The 11751-nt window shown below is 42.4% G+C and overlaps 1 protein-coding gene across 1 annotated transcript in view; it reads right to left on the bottom strand.

The window, feature by feature from the left end:
- Positions 1-9391, bottom strand: part of nde1 (nudE neurodevelopment protein 1) — a 37865-nt gene extending 28474 nt beyond the window's left edge. The window contains exons 1-4 of the mRNA XM_043712133.1: positions 9225-9391; positions 5946-5974; positions 2855-2963; positions 2047-2200 (exon numbers count right to left, since the gene is read on the bottom strand). Coding sequence (XP_043568068.1) covers positions 2047-2200; positions 2855-2963; positions 5946-5974; positions 9225-9376 — 444 coding nt within the window. The 5' untranslated portion in view covers positions 9377-9391. The remainder of the gene's footprint in view (positions 1-2046; positions 2201-2854; positions 2964-5945; positions 5975-9224) is intronic.
- Between the last annotated feature and the right edge of the window lie 2360 nt (positions 9392-11751).

An 11751-nucleotide genomic window follows, 5' to 3' on the forward strand; every position in this document is an offset into this window, starting at 1 on the left:
ATCATCCACTACTTGCACGATCAAGTGTAAAATACTTGGACATTTTGAGTGAAACACTGGGCCGAGCTACATCCAACTAAGGCAGTGGCATTGTCATTGTTGTAATATCCTTGGAATAGTAATCTACACAGCCAGGCTGCTGTCCCACAGATGCTGCCTGCCCTGGATGCTGCCTGACCTGCTGTGTTGTTCCAGCAATAAAGTTTCAACTGCTGTCCCACAGAAACAGCCTCAAACCCCACAAGCTCATGGAATTTAAACGTAATTAACAAAAGATGAAATATAAAGCCTTACTCACAAACGTATAGCTACCTATCAAACTACATCCTTTAGGAAAAAGAAATCTGCCCCTCTTAACTGATCTGACCTACATGCGAGTCAAGAGTATGGTGCTGGAAAAGCACAGCAGGCCAGGCAGCATCCAAGGAACAGGAGAATCGACATTTTTGGCAAAAGCCCTTCGTCTCCTGCTCCTCAGATGCTGCCTGACCTGCTGCGCTTTTCCAGCACCACACACTCCACTCTAATCTCCAGCATCTGCTGTCCTCACTTTCACCTAGTTGCTCTACATGTGACTCCAGATCTACAATAATGTGGCTCACTGACTGGTCCAGCTAGTCATCAGTTCAAGGGCAATTGGGAATGGGCACATGCTAACTTCGCCTCAGGCATCATAATCCATTAAAGAACCAAGAACAACACTTTTTAAGAAAGGTGGGAGAGAGAAAGCAGGAAATTATAGACCAGTTAGTCTGACCTCAGTGGTGGAAAAGATGCTGGAGTCTATTATAAAGGACGAAATCACGACACATCTGGATAGTAGTAATAGGATAGGACAGAGTCAGCATGGATTTATGAAGGGGAAATCATGCTTGACTAATCTTCTGGAATCTTTTGAGGATGTAACTCTGAAGATGGACGAGGGAGATCCAGTAGATGCAGTGTACCTGGACTTTCAGAAAGCTTTTGGTAAAGTCCCACATAGGAGGTTAGTGAGTAAAATTAGGGCGCATGGTATTGGGGGCAAAGTAATAACTTGGATTGAAAGTTGGTTGGCTGATAGGAAACAAAGAGTATTGATAAACAGCTCCATTTTGGAATGGCAGGCAGTGACCAGCGGAGTACCGCAGGGATCAGTGCTGGGACTGCAGCTTTTTACAATATATGTTAATGATACAGAAGATGGCATTAGTAATAACATTAGCAAATTTGCTGATGATACTAAGCTGGGTGGCAGGGTGAAATGTGAGGAGGATGTTAGGAGATTACAGGGTGACCTGGACAAGTTAGGTGAGTGGTCAGATGCATGGCAGATGCAGTTTAATGTGGATAAATGTATGGTTATCCACTTTGGTGGCAAGAACAGGAAGGCAGATTACAACCTAAATGGAATCAATTTAGGTAAAGGGGCAGTACAAAAAGATCTGGGTGTTCTTGTACACCAGTCAATGAAGGCAAGCATGCAGGGTACAGCAGGTAGTGAAGAAGGCTACTTGTATACCCTTGAGTTTAGAAGACTGAGAGGGGATCTGATTGAGACATATAAGTTTATTAAAGGATTGGACACGCTGGAGGCAGGAAACATGTTTCCGCTGATGGGTGGGTGCCGAACCAGAGGATGCAGCTTAAAAATACGGGGTAGACTATTTAGGACAGAGATGAGGAGAAACTTCTTCACCCAGAGTGTGGTGGCTGTGTGGAATGCTCTGCCCCAGAGTGCAGTGGAGGCCCAGTCTCTGGATTCTTTTAAGAAAGAGTTGGATAGAGCTCTCAAGGATAGTGGAATCAAGGGTTATGGAGATAAGGCAGGAACAGGATACTAATTAAGGATGATCAGCCATGATCATGTCGAATGGTGGCGCAGGCTCGAAGGGCAGAATGGCCTACTCTTGCACCTATTGTCTATAACATGGGCACCAAGCCTCTAAGATGTTCCATTCATCAAAACAGAGAAGCCTCCCTTCCTGTTGGAATAAGTACTGCCACAGAGTAAATAATGCAGCTACTTCAACAACACATTGCAGTGTCCATTTCCCACTGATGTACCTTAAATAAATCCAGTTCCACACGGAGACGATTGTTGTCTGACAGCAAGTCTCGATTTCTGCTTTCAGCGTGCTCAAGCTGAGTCTCCAATTCCGCTTCGAGTTCACGGCTCCCTTCCTGGAACTCAATTAGCTCTTCCCGAGTCGTCTGTGCACTAATGATGGGGTCAACAAAATATTATCTAGCATACTGTCTTGAATTTTTAAAATTTGGTTCATGATGCCACCACGTGGGGAAAATTCAAAACTAGGGTCTGAAAATACCAGGTAGCCACTAATATTCCAATAAAGAAATCAAGAGAAACTGTAATACCCAGAGAGTGTAATGTGAACCACAGGGAGAAATGGAGATAAATTACAGAGATCTCCTTTTCAAAAGAATCAATATGGAAGAGAGACTGACAGAGAGTGAGAGAGAAAGAAAGTGAGAGTGAGAGAGGAGAACAGAATGGAAAGAAGACGGGATTGGATGAAGAAGTGTGGTGCAGAAGGTTAATCTGGAGTATAAGCACCAGCACACACTATTTAAGTTGAATGGCCTCTTCACACTCTGATAAATTACGTTAAATAATTTCAATTGCAAAGTCAGTACCTTAACCATTTATGAAATAAATTAAAGTGACGATTCGTTATAGGAAGCAAATATGGAAGGGCATTACATTTGTGCTAAAGTGATCAGAATTTACACAGAGACACACCAGCTTATAGCTTTACATATTCAAAATGTTCCATTAGCAAATATTCACAGTAAATGCTACTGATCTGAGCCACACATGGTTCTAATCAGTATATCCTTGTTTGGTACTTACCAGTGTTGGTATTTTAGAGCAAGATCTTTCCAATACGCAGTTTCGTCCTCAACAGACTTGAAAGCCATTGTTTCCAAATCATCCATTGCAACAATTGCAAATTTGCTGTCTACATTCAAACAGAAAGTAATATATATCATTCACTATTAGAACTCAGTAAAAACATTTGCCTAAAAAGATACAAGCAGTCATGTGAAAAGCCAATATATTTTCACGTTCTCAGGCCAGCTTAGCAGAGTCAGTCCTTCAAACATCATGTGGTGTACAGCTATTATGTAGCTGGCATTAAACACCAGGGGCAATCTCAAACAGCTCTAAACATGCTGTAGCGTGTTACCTTTTCTTTTAAACTTGAAGATTGAAGACTATGAACACAACTTCAGTAATTTGATCACTAGCAAGCTCCCAAAAATAAAACCCTCTTTTGTCACACTCTTGTTGCAAACAAAGGCATAATGCATTGAAGGATCAGGTGACAGCTATGCTGGTGTGGCTTAAGTAACGTATAAAATCATTTTCATAATCACACTCTGGCATTTTCTTCATTTAAAAAATGTTTTATTTGCTTTGAAATAAAGAACGTTTCTAGCTATTCTACTGGATCACTTTTAGTACGATTAATGCACAATGGAAGTAAATCTTTCTGACAGAGCCTGTGGCAGTGGTGCACTGATAAATTCATCACTTTAGCCGATACAAGAGTAAAAAAGGGTCCTTTAATAATTGATACTTTTCAGAATAGGTACAGAATTCTTATGCAATTGATAGGCAGAGCACGAGCCATCTCAGCAGAGAAATCACTTTGACTCTCACACTCAGTCCATAGAAACATCAACGTCTTCTGGTGTCGGCTTCCTTGTTCACATTCAAAGGATGGCATCTTGGGCCTTATTTTTTACACATCGAGGAAAGGCGAATAATGATGCACAGGACAAGGTAAACTAAATGTGATCTCGAGCTAAAGTAATGAGCAAGGGAAGGGTAACTCTCCCACCTCATTGGCCAGAGCTGCTCAAATAAGTAATTAATATAAAGCAAACAACCAGCTCCAAGAAATAAAAATATATTAATGCTCACTTGGACCGGGGGAAAGAGTTCTCATTAGGCCACTGCCTTCTTCAGATAATCAGAAAGATCAGCAAAGAGTTTCCTAATACTTTAGCTACTTCGTCTAATGGTCCTGTCACAGCTACAGGTAAACAAAACTCTGCACCATCCATCTATCGGCCCTCCAGGATCAGTAAGCCACACCCACATGGTACAGGTTATATGCTTCTATCTATTTAGCCTTTGCATTCTATCTACGCTGTTGTTCATTAATTAACCATCTTTAAATCACTCAAGGTTTTGATCACTCTTTTGGGGTAATCTATCAATTCTGAACCTTACCTTAAAAAGGTTGCAAATGGTACAAAGCTAATGGAAAGATTGAACTGACCCAGTCATGATAACCTGCAGGGCATCATTCCTCAAAAGTACTAACTTTGTGGGTGGGGCCTTTGGACAATTGGCAGGATTGAGTCGATATTTAGGTTTAAGATTTTAATGCACAACTTTCTAAAGGAGGAACAAGAATCACCCTCCAAATGCAATTCTACCTTTCTGAGGAACTCAAAAATCAATTTGCATCACATATAGATTGGTGCTAAGATGGTGTTTGGCATGCTTCCATCATTGCTCCGATCGTTGAGTATAGGTGTTGGGATGTTATGTTAAGGTCGTACAGGACATTGGTGAGGCCTCTTCTGGAATACTGTGTCCAGTTCTAGTCACCCAGTTATAGGAAGGATGTTATTATGCTGGAGAGGGTTCAAAACAGATTTACCAGGATGTTGCTGGAAATGAAGGGTTTGAGTTATAAGGAGAGGCTGGATAAGCTGGGACTTTTTTCACTGAAGTATAGGATGTTGACAGGTGACCTTATAGAGGTTTATAAAAGCATGAGGGGTATAGATAAGGTGAACAGCAGGCGTCCTTTCCCTCGGGTGGGGGAATTTCAAGACTGGGAACATATTTTTAAGGTGAGAGGAGAAAGATTGAAAAAAGACATGAGGGGCAACTTTGTTCACATGGTTTGTGTGTGGAGTGAACTTCCTGAGGAAGTGATGGACGTGGGTGAAGTTACAACACTTAAAAGACATTTGGATAAGTACATGAATAGAAAAGGGTTTGGAGTGATATGGGCCAAGAGAAGGCAGGTTGTTTAGTTTGAGATTATCATCGGTTGGACAAAAGGGTCTGTTTCTATGCTGTATGAATCTATGACACTATAAAACACTCATCGCTTTAAACATGAATAAGTAACCCACTTTGTGGGACACTAATGTACTGCTACATTAATTGCTCTCCTTGAATATTCCAAAGTAAAAAAACCTTTCTTGTCCTCAAGTAAACAATATTTCACATGATGCTGTCCCCTATTAATAAGTTTTGTTTGCTTTCCGTTTTTATTCTAGTAAGTTTCTAAATATACCACAGCCGAACGGGTGAAAGAATGCGGAAACCAGACAGTAAGCACCATTCAACTATTCAACAGACAGGGCATCAGAGTCAAGCTCAGTCCAATTTATCCAGACTTCCCAGCAAGATCTTACATTAGCAATCACGAGCAACAGCTTTAGCCAGGCAGCACTTAGGTCAAAGCAGCTCAGCAAGAACACATCAGAGACCAGGAATTTAATCTAGCACATTATGTCCTTTAAGCTCTGCATTATACCATCACTATTCTAACTGTACAAACCTTGAGAATACACATTAATAAAAAAAACTTTGAAATGAGACTCTCAGGCATGAATACATAAAAGACCTGAAGAAATTTGCACACTTCAAAAAAAACTGCAGTTTTGTCGAATGTTCCCAGAATTTAGAAAACTGGATGCTGACTAAACAGCTGACTAAACTCAAGACCGACTCACCACGAGGTCAGGCTGAGGATGATGTCAAAATGAAAGGGAGATAAAGCTATTTTTAAATGCTGCAATGGGGGTGGAGAATCTCTCGAAATTTTTCAAAAACATGAAGAGAAGCTGATGGGGCAAACTTTTATCTGAAAAGTCTCAAATATGAAAAAATTCAAACATTCATACATTACCTGAGCTACAGAAAGCTTCCATCAGATTTCTATTCCATCAGCAGGGAGGAGAAACAGAGAGGAAAAGAGGGACAATAAAGAAGAAAACAAATTAAAAGGCAGACAAAGGGAATATAGGAACATATGACTCATGATGTAATAGTCCCAAGATATGACTGAAATCTGGTTAAAGAGTTTAGGCAGCCAAGGATTCTTGGCAAAGCTTGGGATGTAGATGAATAATATAAAAATGGAACATAGGATACAGGAAACAAGGCTGGCTGTATCAAAGAGCAGGAAGGAGAGAATTTTAAAAAGCAGCAACAGGCAAGAGGCACAAAACACGAGCAACTGAGTCTTGAGCAAATTGACACGCACAAAGATTGGAGGATATTGGTAGAAGTGAGAGTCAAGGTGGATAAGGATTTCAGGAACCATGTACAGTGTTATAGGAGTACAAATAATCTAGGTTAAGGTGCACTTATCTCAGTCTAACCAGGATTTTGCGGTTTGCTTCAGTTTGAACAAGTGAGTGGGGAAAGCAATGCCATTAATAAAAAGGGAGCAGAGTTTATTTTTAACCTGCTCCATCAAATTACATTTTCCCAACATTTAGCCAAAGAGGTGTCACATTCATCGCTTGCTGTTAAATGCGGTGTTGTTTACAAGATCCACTTGGAGATTATCATCACACACATGGAAGTTGCACCCTTGCATAGATGCGGGAGAGGAAGGTCCAATGACTGATCTTGGGGCAGGGGGGCAAGGTGAGAAACAATTGCCAAGGTGCACCAGCTACATTAATGTGGGGGCAGTAACATCCCCTCCTGTCTCTGTTATTCATTCAACAGCTTGGGGGTGAAGCAGTTCAATGCTGTCAAAGCTGAAAGTGCCAAAATAGATGAATGCAGTCAGAGATGCGACTAAGAGTTTGGATGAACTTGTGAAAGAGTTGAGAAATACAATTTGGCCAAGTGGATGGTGAATTTCGATTGAGTTAGGCCTGTGTGTGAGAGATGATTGAGTGCAGGAAATACCTTGCCTCTGTTGCATTTGAGGTGGTAATGCCAAAACAGAACATTGAAACAAATTACACAAAATATTACAATAGACAATAGGTGCAGGAGTAGGCCTTCGAACTAGCACCACCATTCATTTTGATCATGGCTGATCATCCACAATCAGTATCCTGCTCCTGCCTTATCCCCATAAGCCTTGATTCCACTATCTTTAAGAGTTCTGTCCATCTCTTTCTTCAAAGTATCCAGAAACTTGGCTTCCACAGCCTTCTGGGGCAGAGCATTCCATATATCCACCACTCTCTAGGTGAAGACGTTTCTCCTCAACTCTGTTCTAAATGGCCTACCCCTTAATTTTAAACTGTGTCCTCTGATACTGTTCTCACCTATCAGCAGAAACATGCTTCCTGCCTCCAGAGTGTCCAATCCTTTAATAATCTCAATCAGATCCCCTCTTATCCTTCTAAACTCAAGTGTATACAAGCCCAGTCGCTCCAATCTTTCAAGATATGATAGTCCCACCATTCCGGGAATTGATCACGTGAACCTACGCTGCACTCCCTCAATAGCCAGAATATCCTTCCTCAAATTTGGAGACCAAATCTGCACACAATACTCCAGGTGCGGTCTCACCAGGGCCCTGTACAACTGCAGAAGGACCTCTTTGCTTCTATACTCAATTCCTCTTGTTATGAAGGCCAGCATGCTATTAGCTTTCTTCATTGCCTGCTGTAACTGCATGCTTGCTTTCATTGACTGATGTACAAGAACACCTAGATCTCGTTGTACTTCACATTTACCTAACTTGACTCCATTTAAATAGTAATCTGCCTTCCTATTCTTGCCACCAAAGTGGACAACCACACATTTATCCACATTAAACTGCATCTGCCATGCATCCGTCCACTTACCTAGCCTGTCCAAGTCACAAGACCATTAACTGAGTCAACCCAATTTCCGAACTACACATCCATGCCATCTTTATGTCCATACTAATATCTAGAAAGCGTAACTCAAATGATCCTGAATCAACTTCAGTTAACCCAACCAGGGAGGTAGAGCAGAATCCACTCAAAAACATGAGGAACACATGTTCTTTTCCCACTTAGCATCTGAAACAAAACCTGTCAGCTCATAGGCAGCCTGTTTATCCTCATACCTAGGATCTTTTATAACTGTTTGTGGGGCCCTGCATCTCTCATTGGCCAACTTCTAGAATAGTCCCTTCTTCAGGACAAGTTTGATCCTTTGGCACAACTTTATTTCACACCAAAGACGTGCAGCAATTTGTCCCAATTACTGGATCAGATTGGAAAGTCTGAGTAACATTATAAGTACATTTATTCATTCCACATAATCAAGCCAGTAAATGCCAAAATGAAGCTTGCATTGCAAGCTACAGTTGCTGATAAACAACAAACCATATGAAACAACATTGTACCATGTTTATTATTGTGACAATGTGCTCTTTCAAAAGAAATTTAAAAAGCTTCATATTTTAAGGCATTTCTAAGGGTCTCACAATATGGACAAATTCCATTCCATTGAACAGTTCAATCCATCGATAATATTATAAAGAGAAAGGTCCATAAGTAACAGGAGATTGTGGTGTGGTGGTAATGTCACTGGACAAAGTAATTCAGGTTTTGGGGAATGTGGATTCAAACTCTCCCACAACAGATGGCTGGATTTTAATTTTTAAAAAATGAAACAGAATGTGAAAGCTAAACTAGTGGTGACCATCAAACTATTGCTGCAAAAATCCACCTGGCTCACTGATGGCTGAGGGAAGGAAATTTACTGCCCTTACCCAATCTGGCCTCCATGGAAGTCCAGACCAACCAACAAAACAGTTGACTCCAAACTGTTGACTGAAATGGTTGTTTTACCTGTGTGATACAACAGAGTGCTACAAAGTCTAAAGAAAGGACTGAAGTAGGACATACCACCCAGCAGCCTAGTCAACAGAAATAACAATGACAAACGCAGCCCTGACAATCTGGCAAAATCCTCTTTACTAACAACTGGAGGCTTGTTCCAAGATTGGGGGAGTGCTTCCACAGGCTAGTCTAACAGCCAGACTCAGTCTTACACTTGACATTATAGGCAACGTTCGAGACACCATGAGGATCTCCTCTGCAATCATTAATCAGACCAACCCAGTGGTGACTGCACAGTCACATACATGGGAAGGGGGCTGCCCTGGGACGACTCCACCTTTGATTCTGGTCCTCATGAAATTTCACAGCATCAGGTCAAACATCCCACTAACTCCACTCACCTCAGCCACCTTCGCTGATGAATCAGTGCTCCTCCATGTCGAACACCACTTGAAGAAAGGACTGAGAGTGACAAGGTTGTACAACGTACCTTCTGTCTTTTAGGGAGGGTGGGGTGGTAGTTGACTGCAGGGGAGGGTCCTTCAATATCCATTCCCAAGTTTGCCTCAGTGGCATCACTATGTGATGAGCTGGCCAATTCCTAAAGGACACATTTCCTAGTCTGGACATGCAGCAGGGAATGGGGTCCCAACAAGAGGGGGAAAAAATACTTGATGCCCTCCTCACCAATCTACCCATCACAAATGCCAGTCCCTGACAATACTGGTATGAGATACCACCAGATAGCTCTCATGTAGACAAAGTGCCATCTTCGCAGAGGATGCCCACCATGGTGTTGTGTGGCACTAACACCATGCTAAATGATGTAGACTTCAAACAGATCAAGCAACTCCAACTGGGTACCCAAGAGGCACTGTGGGCCAGCAGCACCAGAAGAATTGCACTCCTGCAACCTCCTGGTCCAGTACATCTCCATGATTCTATAACCCTCACTCTATTACTATGTCAAGCCAGGGGACAGAGCTCAATTTAATGAAGACAGGCATGTGAGTTGTAGACCCAAACACACCTGAAAATGAGCTGTCAACCCAAAAGCACAACTATGCGATCAGATCAGAGGTCTACAGAGCAGCACATCCAGCCAGTGAACTAACTTCAGCCACTTCAATGACCTTTCCTCCATTATAAGATCAGACGTATTTCAAATAATTGTGCAACATTCAGCACTGTTTGCTTCTTCCCTGCTGTTATCAGAGATCCACTTAGAAGTCTGTTATACAGTTGATCTTTTTCTGCATTTTCTTTGTAGCTTTAACACTACATTCTGCATTCTGTTCTACTACTCTTATGTATTCACGTAAGGTATAATTTGTCTGGAAAGCACACAAAACAATACTTTTCACTGTATCTCATGACAATAATAAATCAAAATCAGGTACTGAAGCAGACCATTTCCACATGCAGCAAGACCTAGACATCACCCAGGCCTGTGATAAGTTTCTCCAGTGAACTAGAATCCAAACATTTCCCCCTCACATTCAGTGGCATTACCAGCTTTAGATTCCCTCATCAACACCCGGGGGATTACCATTGACTTGAAACTGAACAAGACCAGTCATATAAATACTGCAACTGCAACAGCAGCTCAGGGCCTGGGAACTCTGTACCAAGTAACTCACTTCCTGACTCCCAAAAGCCTGTCCACCATCTGTAAGGCACATGTCAAGAGGTCGATGGAAAACTCTCCAAACAGCCTGGATTGGAAAAGCTCAACACCATCAAGCCCATGAACTGGCACCCTTCAGCATTCACTCCCTCCATCAATAACGCAGTAATAACAGTGAGCATCATGTACAAGATACACTGCTGTAAATTGCCAAGCTGCCTTTAACAGCATCTTCAAAGCCAGTGAACGCCCATGCCAGATGATCTTGGCAACACCAACACTTGCAAGTTCCCTTCAAAGTTCCACACCATGTCAGCATTCCTTCATTGTCACAGGGTCACGATCTCGCAACCTTCCTACCTGGATTACCTACACCCAAGGATGGCAGTTGTCCACTGCTGCCTGTTCAAGGGCAATTAGGGACAGACAATAAATTGTGGCCTAGTTAGCAACACCCACACCCTCGAATTTCAACAAGACCATTCACATCAACCCACCCGCCCCCACCAACCTTGCTCTGTCATTCACTAAAGGTCATTGCTGACCAACCCCACTTTTCACCCTGCCCCTTGCCCCAATAACCTTTGACTGCCTCAACGATCAAATATCTATCAACCCAGCCTTTAATACATTGAAGATCCAGCCATGGTGGCTCTCTCTAAAAGAGAATTCCAAACACTAACCACTAGCTAAGAGGGGGATGTTTTTCTTGGGTCTTAAACATAACATCTCACAGTACAGAAGAGGCCTTATAACGCATTGAGTCAGCATCAACTAAGATACTCTAAATCTACATTGGTGCCATTTTCCAGCTCTAGACTGACAGGGTTGAATGTTATGGCATTTCAAGTGCTCATCCAAATGCTTTCTCAAATTTGTGAGGTTACCATCTCAACTACTCTCCCAGGCCGTGCATGCAGACCTCTGGGTGAAGAAGGTTTACCTCAAATCCCCTTTAAACCCATCAACCAAGGGGTAAAGTTGCTTCCTATCCACCCTCCAGCTCTAGGCTTTCCCATCAGCATTCTAGCCCTGACAGTGTGGGTGTGTGTTTGGCAGTAAGGACTGGAGTGATTCATTCAATTCCATGTCCATTTCTCAGATGGAAGCTGCCTCTTATGAGATTGTTGCTGCTGCTGCTGTAGTGTGCGGACACAGCACAGAGACAGGCTGGAAATCAGAGCTTACATGTGGCACATTGTCGGACGGGGTTTCCTGAGAGATCCAGGAACCTGGGGAGACAGACTCCCAGCCTGGGGGGGGGGGACAGGCACAGAGATTCCCGGGGCATTTGTGGGTGG

Source organism: Chiloscyllium plagiosum, chromosome 21 (assembly GCF_004010195.1).
Source record: "Chiloscyllium plagiosum isolate BGI_BamShark_2017 chromosome 21, ASM401019v2, whole genome shotgun sequence".
NCBI lineage: Eukaryota > Metazoa > Chordata > Chondrichthyes > Orectolobiformes > Hemiscylliidae > Chiloscyllium > Chiloscyllium plagiosum.